Source organism: Vitis riparia, chromosome 18, assembly GCF_004353265.1.
Source record: "Vitis riparia cultivar Riparia Gloire de Montpellier isolate 1030 chromosome 18, EGFV_Vit.rip_1.0, whole genome shotgun sequence".
In the NCBI taxonomy this organism is placed as follows: domain Eukaryota; kingdom Viridiplantae; phylum Streptophyta; class Magnoliopsida; order Vitales; family Vitaceae; genus Vitis; species Vitis riparia.
In genome coordinates, this window is record NC_048448.1 from 2223988 (window position 1) to 2246929 (window position 22942).

Consider the following 22942-nt stretch of genomic DNA (forward strand, 5'->3'; position numbering starts at 1 on the left):
TGATGAGTTAGACACGAGTGGGCCCCAACGCTGGTCCACTGTGGTCCACCACTTTCCCGTTGTAGCTGATCCCACCACCACCACCACCTCCTCCGTTATAATTAAAAATAAAATAAATACATTTTCTATGATTTGTCGGTCAGTCCAAGCACGGCGTTTTCACGTGTCCAGAAGCCAATATCTACACAGAAATAAAGGAGCGTCCACATCTCCACGCGCCTTTACCGCGTGCTAATACGTGAATTGGATTTGAGATGCCATTCATATTATTAAATTAGAAATGAACTTGAGTGGTAAAGTGGTTTAGAGCTTATTATTTTATTATTTAGGGAAGTCATTTGAATAAATTATTGGTTTTATTATTTTTTTTATATTATTATATTTAAAAAATAATAGGTTTTGAATAAAAATATATCATAATTAGTCATTGATAAAAACTTCCCCAATTGATTATTCTTTTATTTGTTTCATCATTTGTTGGTTTTATTTTAAGAATAATTTAGAAAAAAAATCAATATAATATACAAGATTTCATCATCAAATTTTGAAACATTCATAAAATTTTTATTAATTTTCCTTTTTCAAATGTGAAAAAAAAATCCTCAACTTAGGATGGCATAAACAAAAGTGTACCAAGCAATGAAGCAATGTTTGGCCAGCTATTTGCAAAGGGGGTATGCATTTGTGTACGGATGACCCACAAATCCCACAGACACACAACCATCTTCATCTAAGATATTTGTGGATCGCATCCCCCACTACAACTACTTCCATGCTATATGGGGGATGTGTACAAAGCATATGCACATAAAAATAGCAATAATAATAATAATGTTTTGATTTAATTATTAAAAAAAACAAATATAAAAAAGTGTATGGAAAATGTTAAATATATGGTTGTTGCAATTGAGTAGGTCATGGTGGGACTACTATAAACTTACACTTTACAAGTGTGCCATGTGGGTGGGGAAATTAGTTTACCCCAAATGGTGGAATCCCACTACCAATGGTGGGTTTTTTTTTTTTTTTTTTAAATTGATTTTAATTATGGGTGAGAAAAATAAAATAAAAATAAAGGGAATTAAATAAGTTAAGGATTTAATAAATGGTCCAAAACAAATGGTGTATAAAATATTTTTGGAACCCATTAAAAATCTATCATTAGTTTCTGCTTTTTTGTATTTTTACCTTCAACTGTTATAATATCTATCACAATTTCATCAAAGCTGAATGGTCCCCACCAGCTCTATTTTCTTGTTGTTTCCCGGGAAAGGTTGAGAGTTTGGGAAACATTGATTAAAAATAAAGCGAAATCACATGAATGATCCCCTAAAACAAGCCTCAGAACATGTCAAAGATACAGCTCTCTCACTGCTCCCAATAAATATTTCTCCCAAGAAAGGAAGGGAAGGAAAGGAAAGGAAAAAAAAAAGTTAGTTATTTGAGCGGTTGGGTGTAATAATAATTGCTTAGATTTCCGAGTTAAGAGTTGAAAACTTGGAAGATGGTGTTTGGGGGCCAGAAAAAACGACATATTAACCAAGAAAAACAACAGTGGCGGCAATGACAAACCAAACAACTCACCTTTTCCCGCCATTCCTTCAACTAACTCCCAAGCAATTTAACTGACAGAAAAGGATACACTAACCCATCGGTTTGGTCGGCTAACTTTAAATTACCACCCACTTCTCAACCTAAGTTTGTTGCTTGATTATATTATTTTTTAAAGATTTTCATATGATATGAAAATGAATTGTTGTTAGTAAAAAAAATTGGTTCAATTCAAAATATTTTTAATAAAAATATTTTATTTTGAAACGTTTTTTTATTTTATAGAATCACTTATCAAGTGTTTTTTTTCAAATTTTTAAAAATACTTTCTAAATTTTGTTAAACGTTTTTCAAAGATATTTTTAATACTAAAAGTATTATCAAGTTTGACTTTTATTTCATTTATTTCGATCAAAATCCTAAATTTGATACGAGTGTAGTAATTTCATAGATTATTTAAATTTTCAATAAAGAATGCGATAAGCAACCATAATTAGTAAATTTAATAATGCGAGTTTGAACTAAATCATTATTCTTGTCAAATATGCCTCATAAAATTCAATAATTAATGAAGCAACCATGGCGGTGTTAATATATGAGACCCATGACCTATCAAAATGCCAAAATCAATACATTGGTCGACACGTGCAATCGAATCCAAGATAAGAAGGTGACATTGCATGGGTTAGTTGAAGGTCACATTTAAATCCATTATTGGCCCACATAAGTAGGTACCTTCTCTTTCTCCAGACATGTGAATTATATGGATATTCCTAATGAAGTAGGTCACTCCATTAATGGTTTCAATGAAGGAGCCATTATTTGTGGTTAGGGGCCATGGTTGGGGGCCTATGAAGAGGTGGGCTGTAATGGGCTTGAGGCATAAGGGCTATGTGAAATTAAGTGGGTTGCATGGGCTTGAGACATGAGGCCCAAATGAATCTTGGGAGGATTCAATAATCACCACAAATTTTTGGAGTAAATTACAGAAGTAGCCATGGACAAGTGTTGCATGGTTAGAGCGAGTGTATCCCTGTCAACGGTACTCGAAGGACAAGGAATGGCCTTTTCATTAGAAGCATCATCACAGTTGTAAATGTTAGGCAACCTTTTTCTATGAATTCTCCCTTTTCAATTTTCAATGCCTTTTTCGTTTTTTAATGCTAATCCACGAAAAGGGTTCTTTCTTTTCCCGACTCCAATCCCCAAACCCTGACTCCATCATCCTTTCTGGGTAAGTTGCACGCATAATTTTCTTGAATGATCCTGTTGAAAAGGAGATTTGTTTTCATGGTTGATGCTCGGGGTTGTTGTTTAATCCTGTTCGTGATGTTTGCTTTCTAAATTTTGAGTTGAATTCTGGTGTGGGTTTCATCTAAGATTGGATCTTGGATTTGCTGTGATTGCTTTAGGAGATTTTATTGTAATTCTTGAGAGGATCTCAGTGTGATATGGTGCTGAATTCTAATTTAAATTCAATGGGGATTTGAGAATTTGCATGTTCTTGGTATAAGATGAAGAAAAGGATTAGCATATCGATGGTAACAAACTGGATGAACATATTAGGTTTCTTGGTGAAGGAATGCTATATTGTTCATTCCTAAACTAACCAGAGTCATATGCATATCTTCCTCCATAAGGTTTTGAAGATATCCTCTGAATTCAAGGAGCACTAAAAGATATATCCTCCTTCCTGGGTTTTCAATTGAAAGAGCTCTAAAATGATCAAATATCTTTTAATCCCATATTCTCTCCTTTTTTTTTTCCTCCTTCTTGGGCTGCTAGGAAGCCTTTGTTCTTTTGCTTCATGTGGTATTCCAATATTGCTTATGTCTGTTTATTTCCAAAAACCAACAGGAAATCAGTTCTAGTGTTGTTAAGGGGAAGAGGATCCATTCTCTTACTTGAATTAAAGATATCATATGAAAAAATATAAAAATATTTACAACTTTGCATCATTGCAAACATTATAATTCCTCTTGGTTGATTTGGAATTTTGATCTCTTCACAATGAGCAGCCGCCCTTTCTGCATTCCATATTGTATCTTTGGTGAGGTCTGGCAACCATCATAGTTTTCTCAACCAACGGTGTTGTTGTTAATTTTGATATAAGTTGATTTCAAGACATCATTAAATCATGAACATCCCAGTTGATATTTTTTTTTTTATCTTATTTTATTTTATTTACAGACACTCTACAAATATCTTCTTCTTCTCATCTTTCCCTTTTATTTTATTTTATTTTATTTTTCTTTTCTGTTTTTAATATTAAAAACATTCAATTCTTTGATTCTGTTTGAAAGAACTGTATTCTCAACTAATATGAGACAGTGGGTGGGAAAGGTGGTTGTAAACATCAATTAATTGCAGCATCATTCTACTTTACAATATTCTGATGCTGAGTTTTTGATGGTCATAAGGGAAGATACATTGTAATAAGTAATAACAGCTTGTGAAACCACTCATTGTAGACGCCTTATTTTCCAAGCTATTAGTTATGCATGTTTTCGTCTTCTGCATCTGTTCTTACACTGGAATGCCGCCCCTTCAGCCCCTATATTTGTAGCATGATATTTCATCACTATATTTCATGGCTTTTTCCATCAACCTCTTATTGAATATATGTGGGGAATCTTTTTCTCTTTTGCTGTGGTTTGGATGGTTGTGAAAACGCTTGATGTTACCATTCTATTGCAGATACTGACATACCCTGTTGTTCTTCAATATCGTGGTGTATGATATTCAAATTAATCAGGAGCTTTCAAGTTTTCATAGTATCAGTGTCATCCTAAAAACAGATGTTGATAAAACCATGCAACTATATCATCATCCCTACTCATTGGACAGCCAGAAAGTGAGGCTTACTTTGGAAGAAAATGGCATTGATTACACATCATACCATGTCAATCCTATCACGGGCAAGAACATGGAACCTTCATTCTTCAGGCTGAATCCAAGTGCCAAACTTCCTGTTTTTCAGAATGGTTCCCATATCATCTTCGACACGATTGACATAATGCAGTACGTCTCATCCTTTACTAATCATTTTTCTATGCTAATTCTGGAAGATTTGAGGGGTGTTTGGAAACAATTTAAAATTTGAATATTCATGATGGCTAAAGAAATTTTAAAGATAACCGGTAAATGAATAAATAAACAAATAAAGATGAATGCCTTGAGTACCTTCAACTGATATCTCCCTGTCTTTTGATCACTTTTAACTTATCCGTCTGAAAGGAAGGAGAAAAAAAAATTCCCATTTTTGAAAGGGGTTTGTTGGTTGTGACAGAAGGCATTCATCCTTGAATTTTTTTCCAAATACACCCATATTGAATATGAGAGAAAACTTTAAGATAGTGTACAAAAATTACAGGTACATAGAGAGAATCGCAGTTTTCACTTTGGGCAGTGACAATGTCACCCTTAGCAGCCAAGAAGTTATTGAATGGATGCAGAGGATACAAGCATGGGATCCCAAGTATTTTACTCTCTTCCACATCCCTGTAAAATACCGGTTCACCGTTTCAAAATTCATAAGGCGGGTCGTGATTGCTAGGATGGCCGAGTCTCCTGATCTGGCTGGTTCCTACCATCTTAAGCTAGATGAGGTATATGAGACAGAAGACAAGTTGAGAGACCCGGATGTTTTGAAACAGAGCAAGGAACAACTAGCTGAAATTCTTGATGAAGTGGAAAGAAAGCTGAATGAATCAACATACCTAGCAGGGGATGAATTTACCATGGCGGATGTTATGCTCATTCCAGTGCTGGCCCGAATAGTGCTCTTGGATTTAGAAGAAGAGTATATTTGTAGCAGGCCAAATATTGCTGAATACTGGAATCTGGTGCAGCAGAGGCCTTGTTATAAGAAGGTGATTGGTAAATACTTCAGCGGCTGGAGAAAGTACAAAACACTGCTAAAAACCTGGTGTTTTGTTCGTATAAGAAGTATGCTGAAGAGATATTGATGAAGAACCCAGCAAAGTTGGTTGGAAATTGGGAAAGGCCGAATAACTGTAGATCAAATAAGTTTGAGTTCCATGGTGTATATTATCGTGCTGTAAAAGAAACTTTTCATTTCTTCCTCTATTTTTGATTGAGGAGAGGGTTTGAAAATGTATTCAGATTGGTTACTATTTTGAAAATAGAAAAAGGCACATTCTTGAGGATTTTAGGGTGTAATTGGGACTAAATATATGTGCAGGGACACAAACAACAAAAAGTTGGTGAAGATTTTTCTGTGCTATGATTTTGAACTGTAAACTTCTCTCCAAAACATATGCCCTCATGATTATTCTGTGAATTGAGGAATTATGTGAACTAGGTTATTAACCTGCTAATCCGGGAAGGCTTAAGGTCCCAAAATTCACAGAAATGAAGGGTTATTTTGCCACTGTTGTGTCTTCCTTAAATGTGATGAGGAGAGATGGAATGGTGGCTCTAAGAACAATTTCCATACCTAATAGTAGAATGGCATCTGCATTTGCTGCAAAATGTGTGGAGGGCAAAATTCTAAAGATCGATGATTGAGAACTTGAAACCTGAAAAAATGTAAATGCTGATACAAGATGTTCTGAAATTCTCCCATGTAAGCAGGCAGGCTGTTTGGATGATAGGTAATATATGAACTATATCTGAATGACATGTACAGATATTACACAAAGTGTGTACTCTGTTGCGCCATTTTACAACCGCTTTTAATATATTCTCCTTTTTACTTATCAAATAAATTGTACAGACATTCCACATACAAGTAAATATTACTAGGCATCTCCAATCAAAATTAAAACATTGATCATCTAATGTTGCAACCCGTTGCATGTGATACTGATCAGAATCAACCAAAATACATAATAAGCCAAAATGCTTAGTTGAACACCCAAATCTGTTTTCTTGATGTAGAGTTAGTTGACAGGCCAGCCTATGCTGGTGAAAAATGCTCTTGCAGGCCTAACAGGAGATCAAAATATCAAAATACCAAGATGGTCTGAGGTAATTTTTGTTTTTTTGTTGAATAAAAAAAACAAAATATTTGTCTTTTACCATTCAACTGAATATCAATCAATAAAACTAAAACGAACTTATTGATAACAAATTCACTTTAGTTATGTTGATTGATATAACAAGTTATTTTTCATGAAATATAAAAAATAAAACATTTTAATTTTTTCTATTCAAACAAAAACCAAACATCACTTAAATATTATGATATTCTTGCATGGTCTTAATGTAATGTTTACACATCACAAATGTAGAGCCAAATTTGGTCAAAACCAGTCTTTAACTTCAAAAGCCTTTTGTGTCATAAGTGCATGCCATGGAGTAATTGTTACTTGGATCAGGATTCCACGCTAGCCATTAAGCCCAATGCATCTTGTACACAACAAAGCATATCAAGATGCTCTTACACTGTTTTATGAGGAGAACGTTGGAGATCATTAACATTATAAAGTTCAGCGTCTTAAAAATATAAATGAGGAAAACCCTTTTGTGACAGTACGTAGAATACGGAATTTTCCTTCTGTTTCTCGTTTGCATCTTCCTTAGTCATCCCTATAAGAAACCTATAACCATGCCATGCTGTATTTCATCTTGTTCAAATTTCACCCTATAACGGGGGGAAGCCAGGGGAAAAAAATGAAAAAGAAAAAGGAAAATAATCTGTTCAATTCAGGAAACAATTCATTATGTAAATGATATCTTCTTACCTACAGACCAGGGCAGCAGTCCAAAACCCTAAAATTAGCAGCTGATAACTTATGAACTACTGAATTTGCAAGACAATCTTGGAAATTTTTCATCTTTTTAAGCGGTGTAATTAAAGCACTTGCACAAGGAAATGGCAAGTCAATGTTTCTCTCTTTCTTGAATTGGGAATGTAAATTTGTTGATAAAGCAAAAAAATTTCCGTAGAGATTTTCCACAATTTTTCAGGCATCTAGGTTTCCGAAATAATAAATGTAGCCTGTACCGGAAGGATGAGAAAATAACTCAGATTTCCCAAAATTCATAACTTTGCTACAACTTGAGAGTTTCTAACATCCCATCAGACAATAAAGAAGAATGATTGCACAGCAGTTTAATTTTGTGGGTTCATCACAGACAAACTCTTATTTCCATGACAACAAGTTACAGGAAGAAAATATATCACTGGAAATCTAAACATGTAAATCAGTTTTCCAATATCATTGAATAAATCACAATTCATCAAGAACAATGCCCATCGAATAAAGAATTAACACATGCACTCAATCTAGTAAAACTGTAAAACATCAAGAAAAATTGGCTCATGTCTTATTCAAACTTGAAACATGTGTTAGCCTTTTAACTTTCTGTTAGAAATTAACAATAGACAAGAAAACCTACCTCTTGAGGTGAGGCCGAATGGATCAATATCCCAGTGAGCATACTGCCAGTGGAAGTAACTCTTGGCCCCACCTATTAGTATGGACTTGATTACGAGGGCCGAAAATCTGGAATTGAATGAAATTTTCATTGAGAATGGAACCGGGGAAACAAAAGAATTGGAAGTACATTGAAGTAGGTATAGAAGAAAATCCAGTCGCTTGTAAGATAATTTCCTATGAATCAATGCTGATTTTGATGTTGTGGATGCTGATAAGAAGTATTGCCAGCATTCTCCACTCTATTGCTAACATCCTCTGAACAATATGGACCCTTGGGCTCATTTGCTAAATTCCCTATGCCTATACTGCACACCCCATTTCTTGCATTGTTCGCCATGAATCCCCAACTATTCCATTTCCGATGCCATGGGGATCTTACTTTTGAATTATTCCATTTCTGCTGACGGAAGTACTTCCTTCCCAAATCATATGAATTGTTCTTCACTCGTTTAAACACATGTTGGTTGTTTGCACAAGGAACATTCACATCAGGTGGACTGGCACCAGATGTGCTTGGAGTGCTTTGATCTGTATGACAAGATGCAGAACCATGGCAGTTTTGTTGCTCTTCTCCTGGTTGATTTCTGGTTATGGGATTAACAGTCTGAGATGGAGGATCTCTCCTGTCCCGGGGATATGGGGGCAATGGTGGAAAAGGATGGAAAGGCATGCCTGGAGCAACAACCCAACTTTGCATAGTTTCTCCCTGGGGAGTCCCAAACTGTTGAACAATGGACAATGGAATTCCATAGGAAACAGGCAAGCAAGAATTGAATCTCTTCTGTGGATGCCCCCCAGCCACTTCAAAAGTGCTGTTTGAATGGCTGACAGTTTGCTGGGCCAGATCAGCAGAGGCTGAAGAAGCATTAGATGAAAACAGAGGAGTGTTGAGAGGGTACGCAAACCCAGGAGGAACATCCTCATGCAAGTTCTGCCGTTCATCCTCCTCCTCCTCTGCTTGATCTTGCTGAGGGTGATTGTGAACAAAGCCAGGGCAATCTTTGTCCATCCTGCTTATGCCATTTGTATGATCTAGAACCATTTCACTTATCCCAGGTTGTGGAATCGATCCAAAACTTTGTAGCAAATTAGGATGAACTTTTTGCTCCTTGTGCGGATGGAATCTTGGATCTGGGTGTGCCTCTATTGGCTGATCCCATCGGCTTTTACGTTTCCTTGTGTTTGTCCCATTCGTTGCACTACCACCAAAACCAGGTGCAGAGCTTTCCTCCTGGACACAAGCATCAACAGGAGTTGTTACAAGCATTGACTGCTTCACACAATCTATTGCTTCTGTAGGTCTCCCAACCTGCTCACGCCAATAATTGTGTTGTGATGAAAAACGGCTGCAGTTTGAACCCCTGTGGAATTCCATCCTGCCATCATCCCTATCCATGCAGCTAATTTTTCTGACAGGTCTAGGAATCCACCGATCCCGGAAGCTTCGTGCAATTTGATGGACCTGTGCATGCACCTCAAGCCAATTAAACTCAAAATCTTTCTCAGCTACTTCCTCAAATATAAAAAATAAAACACATCATAGAACTCAAAAAAAATTAAGTTGGAAGCAATGCATATGACCTATAACATCATGAAATCATAAACTGATGGTTTGAATGACAATGTAACAGTCACAAGAAAATGCAGCAAAGAAAATCAAGATGCTAAGTAGAGACAATAGTAAGGTGATAACGAATCTATGATTACAGTATACACGTCTTCTTTTCTTTTCCTTTTTTTTGGGGTGGTTGGGGGGGTAGGGGTATAGGTGATAATAATATTATATCAAGTGCCAAAAAACAGTGCATCAAGGTAAACAAGACATATACAAAGAGCGCTAAAGTATCAGAAAGAACTTTCTCCCTTAGCAAGAACCCAACCAACCAACAAAATCTAATAAATAAGTGTTCATCCATGTACATTCTACTCACAATAAAAGGTTACAAAGGAATAGACTCTTTAAGAGCATGGGTCTTCGAGTCCTCTCTTTACAAGCTGTCCAAAGAATGCATAACAGAGCAGGACTCCAAATCAACCTCCTTCTCATGAAGGAGTCATCCCAAACTAAAAGAATCTCTTTGACTATAGCAAACAGAATCCAAGTAATGTCAAACAAAGAGAAGAGCAACTGCTAAAGAAAAACTTATCTTGGCACAGTGTAGCATAATGCGATCAATTAATTCTTGTCTGATTTTACAAAGGAAAATCAGAAGCCCACTTTAGATGGAAACCCTGGATTCCAATTACCCTCATTGAGAAAGTGATTGAATTCAAGGACTCCAACGCAACACAAAGACTTAATGAAGAAAAAATAATTCCTCGAATCCATCCTCAATACTAGGTCCCCCCTCATCTATATCAAATAAAAGGCTTGTAACAGTTGTTGCCACCCGTTTTCTTATCTCATTGTCTTGAGAAAACAAATCTTAACCCTGGAGAAAAAATTCCTTCTTCTGTGAGCATTGGCCATTTTGTGGAAGAATTTAGTGTTACTATCACCCTCCTTTCATCAAATTTCCTCAGATTTCTGTCTCTAACGAAGTTTCTTGGAAAAGAGGCCACTTGCGAAATTCCTCCCTAGCTATCGTCCTAGTTTTCTCTTCCTCTTAAGAAAGGGGGGTCCCTCCCTCTCCTTTGAATCCCAAAATCCCATCTGATGTAAGTTCATCTCCTCCTTGATGGAAACATTGTCCAACACCTCTTTATTCCAAATTTTAAGTCTTATTTCAAAGCTTTCAACTTTGAAGCCAAAATGAAAGGGCCTTGAAATAAAGTCCTTGAAATCCTTCTCTTTTAAAAACATTTTAAAATCTAAAAAGCATCACTTCCTTTCTCAATCCACCCCCATCTAGAAGAATTGGTGCATAATCTGAAACAGGCTTTGGCAAAGTTCTTTGAACCACCCCATTAAAATGACTCCCCCAATCCTCAAACACCAAAAAAAGATCTAATCTTGATAAGGACTGATTATTCAGCCCTTTACACCACGTAAATGGACCCCCTCAGCAGTCGAAGATCCCGCAACTCCTGCTCTTCAAATGTCTCTGAGAACCTTCTCATGGCTGGAAATAGTCTATTTCCTTTGTTACATTCTCCTGGGAATCATACCACATTAATGTCTCCCCCCCACACCTGGGTTGGGTGGGAAAGGATGTGGGGGATGAGGTTGGGTTATCCCACAAGCCCTTGATGGTCAAACCCTGCCTAGAAATCCTCCTTTTCTCTCCTTAAGATGAGCCCCTATACCCCTGAAAAAACCCAAACAAAGTCATTCTCCCAATTTTTGAATTGACAAGAAACTGAGAATTCTCCCACTTCCATACCCACAAGCTCCCTAACACCTTATTACCTCAGAACATCAGCATCCCACCAGAGGCTCCCTTTGCACCCACAACTCCCCATTCCAAAAATCTCCCACCCTTAAACTCCTCACTAACTCCCTCAACATCTTCTGAATTTTTGTTTCTTGAAGGTAAATTAAATCAGCTTTCTGCGTACTAATCAAATACTTAATTGCATTTCTCTTATCACTATCATTAGCCCCTTTCACATTCCAAGAAATAATTCTTAACTTCATCTGCAAACTGATGCAAGATTGCAACCTTCCTTGCAACTACCCTCCCTACCACTTGTTATACCCTTGAATTTCATTGTGCACTCCAGTTTCTTTAACTCCCACAATTGGCATGTCCAGACAGTTGCTGAAAATAGCCAAACTACTAGAGGACCAATCTTCCAACCAGGTCACTTCCTCCACAGCCATCCCCCCAGCCCTACCCTTCTCAAACTCAAACTCTAGGAACTCCACCGATCAACCATCCACCTTCACCATCCTCAACAAATCATTAACCTTGTTAATCAGCCCTTTGACGTTGCTATCAAGGGCACCTCCAAGCCCCTCTTCTCGAAACATCTAGCCCACTTATGGTGAGAGAAGAAGAAGAGTGGCCTTATTCCCCAAAGAAATCATAAGGAAAGAAGAATAATCTAAGAATTTATCTGCTTCCATCATAAGAGACTTGCCTGTGATTGAAAGTCAGATGGCTTCCTTGTATTACCCTCAACAGAGCTAATCGAGCATTGAATAAAACTCCCTGCCTAGTTAGAACATCTTTCCAATCTCCAAGACCTTCCTTCTCCTTCGCACACCTTGCAAAACTTTCCCCCCAAACTCCTCCCTAAAGCAATACTCCACTCTTGTCAACAATCTAGACAAACTTACCTCATGGAATCTAATCCAGCTCGAAAAACCTCGTCCCCTCTCCAAGATTCTATCCACATATCTTTTACACTCATCACTTAAGTTTAAATAAGAGTAATGTCCATATGAAATGGGATTACCTTAAAACCAATCTAGTTTACAATCAGGCGAGAACAATAAACCCATCAAGAAAGTCACCAGCTCAAACCTAGTAAAAAAGAATAATTTGGGCACTTTAATACTGATAAAAAAGAAAAGAATAATTTGGGCACATTAAGGAGCATTGTCCAATTTTCCTAGCAGTAAATGTAGTGGATGCTCAAGAACCCATGAAAATATATTAACAAAACTAGGAGGTTTTTTCATGAGGAACAAAGAAAATTCATAGATAAATGAAAGTTTGCTATAATTTCCCACTCTTCCAGGAAAAAATGCATTCATATGTTGGCACTGATCACCTCATACACTCCCTTAATTTGAAGCATTGGCATTCATACTCTTGAGGCCTTAACTGTGCAAAAGCTTTGACTTTCAATTGAATTTTAGAATTCCAAATCAGATTGATTGGTCAGATACAAGTTAGAGAATCCTTCTTCAAGAGGAAAAGGAAGAAATATTCAGAGGAAAAGATGACCTGACTTATCTAAAGCCCAGTGTGTCTCATCTGGAGAAGAAGTGATAAGCACAGCTCTCGAAAGAGAACAATAAAGAAGCTAGATCTTCTGTTTTACAATCAAGATTTTTACAAATTTCATGGACTAAATTTTTTGTAATCCAAAAAATCCAGACTGTCAAGGTTGTAACTTCCTCAAGCTCCACCCTGAGAATCACCCTTTCCTCCTTAAAATTTCTCAGAAAGGAACTACATTGGCTATCAGTACAACACCAGCAACTTGTCTACCCTTAAAAAAAGCCCCTTGGGAATTGGAGATAATTTCCCAGATACACAAAGAAGATATTGGCATTGATTTTGTTAAAACTAGTAACAGGACTAATGCATTTGAGGTCCTTAATACCAATAGATATATAGTCTGTAGGAATGATCACAATGAAGGTGTCATGCAACTAATAACTTCTTGGCAGAAGAATTCCTTAAAAACTCTAGACTGTCCTTGAGAACCACCCAACAACTCTGCAAAAAGGCTTTGTGTGTCTAATTGGACTACTGGAGTATAAACTCTTTACTTTCAATTTCAATGAAAGGTTTGCAATCACCTGTCCTATAAGATAAGCAATCAATATTAATTTATATGTTTTGTTTCTGATAAACAAAAAAAGAAAGAAAAAGGATAAGCAATCAGTCTAAACCGTCCGGTGACGAACTCATGAGGATGGGATAACCCTTGGTCAATGAATATTGCTTGTGCAAGGTTCAGGAGGTGTTTATAAATTATACCATCCTCCACTTTAGCAAAACTCATATGCTTTCAGATCTACTGTTCTCCCTGTCTGGTATTATTGGGGTTTTTCCGTGCTTGAAAAATGGTTACTGCTGGGTTGGTTTGGTAGAGGGGTGGGTAAGCCATGAAAGGAGGTTTTAAGCCCGGCCTTCCTGTGTCTATTTTGCTGCATTTAGAAAGAGTACAACAGTACAACAGTATAACCTTTAGAGATGAACAGCTCCCTGATAAAAAATTCTTAAGAACTCTCTTTATTGGTCCAACATTTCACTTGGTGTCATTGATCTCTCTTTTTAGGTTTTATTGGTGGTACAGAAAAGCATTACAATAATTGGAGCCATAAGAGCTGAGACCCAAATATTCTCCCACACCCCCTTAAATCTAATAGAGATGGAACATGCCTCAAAATCACATCACTACCCTGTGCATGGTGAGGACTCCATAAGACACATTTAAGGTACGGTTCGTGAAGAAAGCCCACTCTTCATGATGGATCCAAAATGGCTAAGTACAACAGTATAACCTTTAAGAACTATCTTTATTGGTCCAACATTTCACTTGGTGCTATTGATCTCTCTTTTTGGGTTTTATTGGTGGTACAAGAAGGCATTACGATAATTGGAGCCATAAGTGCCAAGACCCCAATATTCTCCCACACCCCCTTAAATTTAATAGAGATGGAACATGCCTCAAAATCACATCACTAACCTGTGCATGGTGAAGACTCCATAAGACACATATGAGATACTGTTCATGGGGAAAGCCCACTCTTCGTGATGGACTCCAAAATAGCTCACCTTTTTTTTCATAGGTGACCTCCAACTTTGTTTCTTGGGTAAAACCTATCTTGCTCAAGAAAGACGATATTGAGCTCCTAAGGGAAGGTTACATGAATCCTTATCCCTGGTTCCAATAAGTACAAAATATCCAATCTATAGGATATGTCGCCAAGCAATATGTTGATGTATATCCAATACAAAAAAGATACGTGGTTCAGGAGCTTAATCATTTGCGCTTGCTAATAATTGCCAAGTTGCATTAAAAAGTAGTGAGATCAGTACACACACATCAATCCACATACAGTTACAGTTGAAAGAGGATAATTGGCTAGCAGTTTTGGGAGCAATAATTCTACAAGTGTTATTAAAAACAATTATGAAAATAAAGAATTTTCTTTGGCTGCATCAGTTCATCCCAAAAACCAAGATGCTTTGATGCAATGAAGCAATTAATGGAAGAACAGAGTTTCATACAGATCTAACACTTCTCAGATCAGGCACAAGGGATATAGGTAAAGAGACTACCTGTTTGTCATTGTGCTCAGTCAGTGTCAACATTGAATCTCTAAAACTGCACAGAAATTTGCTTCTTAAGAATATATTTAATAATTGCATAAATAATAAAAACTGCATACCAAAGAAAATAATTGAATAAACCTACATTTGGTAAAGAAACAAGGTATCACAATCTGAATTTAAAAATTTAATGGAATCAATAATTTGGCTTGGCTTGAAAAAACCAGAAACTGTTTATTTAGGAGTGATCAGGAGAAGCTTATGCTAGAAGCCTGAGTCTTCAAAAGCAGTGATGGCATGATCACTTTCTGTGGTATGAGCCTTTGTGGAAGCCATAAGGTAATTTTCAATGCCCTCATAAATAGGCAACCAGAAAGCTGATTTCTCAGCTAAAAAGGGGTTCAAATTAGAAGATTATTATCTCCTTGAGTTGTAGATTGTCATTTATTTTGGATTTTAGTATTTATCTTGCCCCTTTGCTGATATGGAAAAAAAAAAACTAATTTTCTTTGTACAGTCTCATTTGTACTAATAAAAAGCATCCCTTAAAGCCTTAAATCAGCCTTTGACTATCTGCTAGAAATATCATCTAGCTAGGACTTTCTTTTTTAATTCTTTGCCTTGTTACCCTATAGAATAAAAGTAAATAAGGATTGACAAGAGTGCTAAAAAATTAGGTTATGGAAAAGGATTTCCAGATGACTATATGATGGGATTAAATTGCAATGAAGTACAAGATAGCCCACAAGGCCAATAGCACAGCTTGCAAGCTCGAAACTCATTAATTAGTGTTTCCAGAATGGAATGTTAAAGAATTGTATGTAACAATGCTCTCATTTACTGAAATTGTCCATATACCCATATATTTTTTTCTCATTAGGCACAAAGAAGTTTACTGAATTGCTGTCCAGCTCCATACCAACAATGTGGGAAGTATACAAATGATCTATTTCCCCAGCAGAGCAACACTTAGGTCTGCAATTCAGGGCAGTTCACTAACCAACTGATTGACCTTTTTATGCACTAAAGATTAAAATAGCAGCAGTTCATTTTAGGTTACAAAGTTCATGAGTAATTTTTTCATACATTTTAAAGTTCTTCCAATGCTAAGCACCATTTCATTTCTGGATTATGTTAAGTGACCTTTCAGTAAACCTATCAAAAGAAAAGAAAAATGACCTTTCAGTAATTACAAGTTCATTGAGTTTAGTTTAAATATTCAAATTAGGAGGAACAATAATTTGGTTGAGAATAACCTATAAATAAATAATTTGGTTGAGAATAGTTTTGGGAGATTTATTTTTGTTTTGCATTTTCAATAAGAGGTATATTAGTTTTTTTATGGGTAAAAACTGGATAAAGTTTTCCATAAAATTTCCATGATCTTAATGATTAAAACAACAATTCATTTGAATTATTGTTTTAATCATTAAGATCATCAAAAAAAAAAAAAAAAAAAATCATTAAGATCATCAAAATGTTATAGAAAACTTTATCCAGTTTTGAACTTTACGTCTTGTAACTTGTAAGAGTGTTCTTTGGCCTTCCTCAGTATGACTTCAGTTAGGCAGTTTTTAAGGTATTTATAGTTGTGAAATGGGCCCATGTAGAGCCCTAAACATCAATGTAATTTTATTCGCCCAACTTTGAAGAATAAATCAAGTTCTCCCCTTTTAGAATGGGTTATCATGCAACAGGATAAATTTTGAAAAGGAATACAATCTACTAGAACAAAGAGAGGTAAAATAATGGGAATTTCATTTTATTTCAAAATTCCAAAATAAAATGGTAATAAACTCAAGAAATAAGGATCTCAAGAGTTTTTCTGACCTCTCCATTCCAGGACAAGGAGGACCTCCATTAATATGTTCCAAGGTAAGTATCCCCCTCAGTGCCAAATACTCTAAGACCTGAAGAAAAGACAGGTTAGCAGCATGCTGTGTTTTTTTTCACATTTCACACAACAATTAGCATGCTATAGTTCACAAAGAAGGCGCCGCCAGGCCTACCGGCCAAAAAATGATGGGTTCACTTGACCCATTAAAAACTGAGTTCCACTTACCTTTATCCAATACAAGTAAAATTGGGCTGGGCTAATTTTAAACATTCTCATGTTTGTAATTTTTTTAAACAACTGGCCTGGCAGATTTTATTGACTTGACACTCTAATAGTAAGTGGGGTTAAGGCAGAAATTCTCTAACTCAACTAGAGTCAAGTTCAATCCATGACTTCATACCCACTACGGTAATACAACTCAAACAAAATGTTATCAGTTATCTCAAATTGATTTCTTTTAATCATTAAACACAAAATAAATAACATTAAAGTACTTAAAAAGGATGGCAGGCTTCCTAGTGCACACACCTTCAGAAGCTTGCGAAGAACAGGAATCTTAATGAATTCCCTGCTATACTGCTTCATTATATTGTGCAGCATCCGCAAACCTTAAAAGCAAAGAAACTGTCACATTTTTTTGCAACACAGCACACAACTACAATGAAGTTACTCATCAATAGGGAGAATAGAGCAATTAAGCAACAAATTTCAGATAACACTACCATTTTTGTTAAGAATATCAACCAAGACAACTCGAGATTTTGTTTTCAAGAGTGCATCAAGGATCATTGAAAGATCTCGCGTGCTGCAAAACCAAAAAAGGGGTAAAATTCAACACAGGTGCAAAAAAACAATTCATGCAGAAGATAATAACTTACTTGAGGGCAAGTAAACAAACCAAATTATTACAGGTGATGACTAAATGAAGAGCAAGATAGAAAATGACCTCTGAATTGCTTCACGATTGCCGTTGTCACCTGATGCTACAGTGAGGAGCAAAAGCTTCAAGTATCCTTTAGATGAATCCTGTAAGAATAAGCATTAGAAACATGGATTACCATGCGAATTAAAAGACTATCATGTGAATATGTGGCAAGAGACATGCATGGTATTAGTGCAGGGAATTAAAAGTTTCAAGTAAATAGCCTAACATAAGAGTAAAAGTAAAAAAAAACAACGAGAAATAGGAGCATTTAGTCAAGCAACAAGATTCAGAAGACATTGAGGTTTTGTTTTCTTAAAAAAACAACAATAAAAACATTGTAGATCCTTCTTAAGGTTCAAAACTATAAGCAACTTCCAAAATATAAAGACAAAATGACTGCAGAAGCAAGAAGGATGAAAGCATTTGAAAATGGAAGCAAGCCAAAGCTGAAAACATCAGGAAAGGCAAAGAACATTGAGGTATTTAACTAAATTTTAACACTGGCAAGCCACCATTGAAATGCCTATCGTGCATGCAACATGCAAAAGTATGCATGCACAATACACTAATTCTCCAAGCACTCATACACTAATTATCTGACCACCCAAAATTTACATTAAAAAAGTCACAAACTTAAAGAAAACAAGTTAGACAACCTAAAAGATACTTACTTTCCTTTTGCTTATTCCTCCATTAGCATCTAGCAACTCATTGAGTTTCTCCTGAACTGCAAGAATTGAAAGGCATAAATTGTTAAAGTAATAACTCCACACAACGCCCATGCCTGGAGAAGATAAGAGAATCTGTTACCTGCTTCAAAACGGGCATTAGCAGAACCATCCAATAATTTTTTGGGCTTGTTGGACAAAACCTGAGTTTTGTTGCCAATACCAGGAGGCTTGTTGGCATTCACAGGATTACTATTAGATTTTCCCCTTTTAACTGAACTAGATGAACGAGAAGCTTTCATGACAAGACGCGATTTTGAACAAACTTGCTTCTCTTCAGGGGTTTCAGATTTGGATACATTAGCATCAGCAGAATCAGATGATGCTTTATTAAGCATCCGAGTCAAAGGCCAATCAAGCCTCTGATCAGAGCACAAAGGCTTGCTTGTAGTCTCTTCTTCCATGGGAATTTTTTGCTGAATAGCAGTTATGGGTTTATTCATTAAATCTTCTGTTTGCACAGAAACTTTAACTGATTGAACAGGAGCTAACTTTCCAATTGAGTTGACCATCTCCAAGGATGCCTGTGATTCTGAAATTGCAGGTCCAACCACTAATTGTTGTACAGCAGTTTTGAAGTTGTCCAATTTATTTTTTGAAAAAGCCTTACTTTGAATTTCTGCAGCATCAAAGGAACTGGTTGTAGATATTGTATTGTCAAAGCTATCAGCAGTTTCACCATCTTCATTGACCATCACAGGTTCAGGATATTCTTCATCTGAGTCACCTTGAACAATTACTTCGGTGCTAAGTGGATCTCCACCTATATAGCCCCGACATTGTGGTGAACCACAGACACACTTTTTGGCGGCAGCACCAAACACCCTCACATAGTTGTAATCAAATGTCACCTCTTCACCCTGATGTAACGGCACTTATAAACTTAGGCACGTAAAATATGATGATAACACTAATACACACCATAAATGAAACTTATACACACACCAAACAATGCCAAAGCGAGAGAAAACATAAATAGGCAGCAAGAAGCATTGTTTTAGTGGCAAGGCCAAGGCATAGGTTGAGATGCTAGGAACATCCTAAGAATCTAGACTAAAACTAATTAGTGTTTCTAACACCTTAAACCCTAAACCCTGTAATTGATTCAGGTGTATGAAGTAATGCTGAACTTGGTTTGAGAGGCTCTTGTTTAACACACGCAAGACAGACTAAGACCCAATATAACGTGATTTAAAAGGGAAAATTAGTAAGTCAAAAACCTATTCAGCATCACATCGGAAAAGGGCAAGTAAGGTAGGAAAGTAAGGCTTGCAAAATTGTTGATTGGAATTTGAAAAAGGTAAAGGCTGCATTATTGATCTCTCATGCACTACTGGGCAATTGAGAGCTCAGATTTGTTTTGCTACAAGAACTTGAATACTTCTATCTATAAATAGATTATGACACAAGAAAAGAAACAAATGGCATTTTAGTGGTGAATCTTAACATAAAAAGTTCCATGAAAATAAAAATAACTTCAATTTTATTAAATCTTACAAAATAAAGAAATGAGCTATCATCTAATTTTTTCACACGGTATATGATTGTTCTTCACAATTTATTAATTTCATTAACACTTAATTCTAAATATAACTTTTTGCTTTTAAATTACAAGGCAATATACATGTAAAAATACATATAACTGCACCATATATACTTTTATATGTTTGCTTTGGTTGCTGGCAAATAATTCAGATCTCACTGAAATTCAAAGGGAAAAACATTCTGAAATAATGCAGCATGTTTTTCTTTTGGCATCTTTATACATCAACTCCACTTAATATCATCATTAAACAATTTGAACTTGTTGCTTCCTCCTTCAAGTACTCTCTTCATTATGAAATCTTTCAACGGATTGGAACAGAGAGGAGCTGTGTACGTGAGGGAGGCCTTGATAAGTCTTGTCTTACTTTTAACACAATATTAAAGCATCATTTATCAACAACTAAATGTTTCACTTCCTAAAGAATCTTCTAGACCATAAGAGTCACAATCTATGAAACTGAGATACAGGTATAAAGTGAAGCCAACATGTACATATCATTTATAGACTTATAGTGACAATGGCTACAACAAAAAAACAAAGCATGGAAGCAATAGATGACAAATGTGAGTATACCTTTTTTATATCCCTTAATGCAAATAGTCCAATACAAATTTCTCCATTCACCATCCACTGTCAAAAAAATTGGGAGTTAAAAAATTGAACCAAGAGGAGAACAGAAATAAATGAATTCTCAAGAGCTTGAAACTTGAGCAACTAGCATTTTCTATATATATATACTGAGGTCAATAAGAACACTAAAATTGGACAGGAGAACCACATTCTTTATGGAAAAATGAAAATAGAGTATAAACCAAAAAAGTTACTCCACGAACACTAATGATAACAAAGATTAACTAATGAGAAGTCCCAGTTTCCAAGATATGCACCATTGCCTAATATCGATTTTTGCTAGAAGACATGAGGCAAGATCATAACAGCATATCAGCATATGGATGGATATTTGATATGTAAGTCAGAATACTGTAGGTATTACAAAATCATGTGTGGCATAAACCTACATTATTTCCATGTATTCATGAAGAAAGAACCAAATCCATTAAGATTGAAACAGTACAAATTTTCAACAAGGCAATCCATTGACTATTACAATCTTATAGTATGTTACATTTACAAAATGCACCTGTACAAGGAAAAAGCATCAAAAAACTCATATTATTTTTTTTTAGCCTCATATGGTAACAAATGTAATGATGTACCTCCATCTTAGTCCTCGTACCAAGTGAAATATTATCACCACTAATTATCAAAATAATGCATTAATAAATGTACATTTAATTATTGAAAATGAGATAATCACACTATTTAATGGACAAGTTTGGGCATCCATAGACTTCAAAGGTCATTCAATTTGTCTATCATACCAAAAAAAAGAGGCACTTTAGATACACAAGAAGTGAAAAGCTGACAAACAAAAACAGAAAAACAGAAAACAAAAGCCAGAGACTAAGGCACTGTTTAGGAAGTGTGTTGGAAAACGATCCTGAAAAACAGTTTTTGTGAACAATTTTCGAAAACTGTTCTCGAATGTTTTGAAGAACAAAAGTCCAATTAGAAACTTGAAATGTTCTTAACCTGCTTTATATGTTTTTAAATATGTTTTAAAAATACATTTTATCTATAGGGCTTTATTTTTAATCATTCTTCATATTTATATAATTATTTTTTAAAACATTCCTCAGAAAGCAAGTGAAAACAATTAAAAATAACTAAAAAATGTTCTCTAAGAACAACATATTTTTGTTTTTAAGAAAAGAAAACCGTGTTATATTTTTTTATTGTCAAACATGTTTTCCTGTTTTCTATTTTGAAGAACAAAAAACTGTTTTAAAAAACAATTGCCAAATTGAACCTAAGTCTTAACACCTTCCCTTGCTAACTATGAATTAAGAAAAACCAAAGGCACTGTAGGGATCTATGGAAAATGATACTTATCTAAACAATTTTTTAAGAGAGATGATGAGAAAGGAGATGGTACATAAAGGGGAGGCCACCTTATAAGAAAGAAAGGAAAAAAGAGATCAAGATAAAGAAAAAGAGAATAATAGAGAAAATTTTCAGAACAAAAAAAAAAAAAAATTGCAAGTAGAAAAACTAGTCCAGAAAATATTTCCAGAGAAGTTTTCCATTAAAAGAGGCTCCCATCTACATCAGAGAATCCTGTTTCAACTTTCCTCCTCCATATTGTGAACATACCAAAATCTATATTCACCTTTTCTGTGCGGCAGTTAGGATCACAACTATGGTTGATGAAACGCCCCAAATTTCCTTTTGCGCATGCATCTATTACCTGAAAGAATAGAGAATGTGAATGCTAAACAAGAATGGAACAGTTAATTGTAAAAGTATGCAACAAAAACATAGGAAATGAAGTTTAGATATAAAAATAATAAATAAACAAAACCAACAACATAGAAATGAAGTATCAATCCCTATTCAATACGGAAGCACAAGAATGAGAATGAGAAAAATGGGACAGAGAGAAATGGCATAAATATCATGGTCTCGGAAGGAATAATATCCCTAGACACCAAATTTAGCAAAACTTATTCCAAAAGTTAACCTCAAACCCCAGTATATGTATAAAAGCGAATGGTACAGGGGGAGGAAGGGGACATTTAACATGCACATGTAAAAGGCAAAATTTAAACCCCATTGCACTTTTCCCCCCAACCTGCAGTGAAAGTAGATTGCTGACAGTACTCATCAAGAGAGATTATGAACATCTAAGAACACTGTCACATCACTTGTCAAATTACTGCTTACCATCAATTACATTTCTTAAAGAACTGATAAACAAACAAGCTACTATTCAAGTTCATTGAAGTAACCAGCTCAATCAGCAGATTAATGAAGCATGAATTGAATGATCTAAAGCTCTCTGAGGCCTGTTTGCAACTGAGAAGGCACTATACCCTTGAAGAAACAATAAATCTTAAGAAGACTGACTAAATGGAAAAACATTAAGTCAATGTGAAGTTCAAAGAAATGACAAATGGTGAGGGTTTGAGTAAGCTCCCATGGTATGTCAAGT

At 35.6% G+C, this 22942-nt stretch overlaps 2 protein-coding genes across 6 annotated transcripts in view; one reads left to right on the forward strand and one right to left on the reverse strand.

Annotated features, from left to right (window-relative positions):
- The first annotated feature begins 2643 nt into the window (after positions 1-2643).
- LOC117905381 (glutathione S-transferase TCHQD) lies at positions 2644-5782 on the forward strand. 2 transcript variants are annotated; one of them, XM_034818305.1, is made up of 3 exons: positions 2644-2785; positions 4249-4572; positions 4925-5782. In XM_034818305.1, exons 2-3 carry the CDS (start codon positions 4364-4366, stop codon positions 5517-5519), a joined length of 804 nt encoding a protein of 267 aa, XP_034674196.1. In that variant the 5' UTR covers positions 2644-2785; positions 4249-4363; the 3' UTR covers positions 5520-5782. The 2 variants fall into 2 exon arrangements, with proteins under 2 accessions (XP_034674196.1, XP_034674197.1); XM_034818306.1 differs by having other exon boundaries at positions 4307-4572.
- A 1930-nt stretch (positions 5783-7712) lies between these two features.
- Positions 7713-22942, reverse strand: part of LOC117906802 — a 33531-nt gene continuing 18301 nt past the window's right edge. The window contains exons 9-18 of one of the 4 annotated variants that reach the window (XM_034820004.1): positions 22121-22198; positions 20464-20520; positions 18427-19204; positions 18288-18343; positions 17638-17717; positions 17414-17496; positions 17220-17299; positions 16685-16764; positions 14864-14909; positions 7713-9420 (exon numbers count right to left, since the gene is read on the reverse strand). In XM_034820004.1, the coding sequence (XP_034675895.1) occupies positions 8140-9420; positions 14864-14909; positions 16685-16764; positions 17220-17299; positions 17414-17496; positions 17638-17717; positions 18288-18343; positions 18427-19204; positions 20464-20520; positions 22121-22198 (2619 nt within the window). In that variant the 3' untranslated portion in view covers positions 7713-8139. Of the gene's footprint in view, positions 9421-14863; positions 14910-16684; positions 16765-17219; positions 17316-17413; positions 17497-17637; positions 17718-18287; positions 18344-18426; positions 19205-20463; positions 20521-22120; positions 22199-22942 lie in introns of those variants that run through there. The other 3 variants (XM_034820005.1, XM_034820007.1, XM_034820006.1) reach the window with 3 other exon arrangements.

What these genes read in the sequence shown, in the direction of transcription:
- LOC117905381 (XM_034818305.1), top strand. Translation starts at nt 4,364, where the DNA reads ATGCAACTATATCATCATCCCTACTCATTGGACAGCCAGAAAGTGAGG. An exon ending in GACACGATTGACATAATGCA is followed by an intron (nt 4,573 to 4,924) that starts GTACGTCTCATC and finishes CAAAAATTACAG; the next exon opens with GTACATAGAGAGAATCGCAG.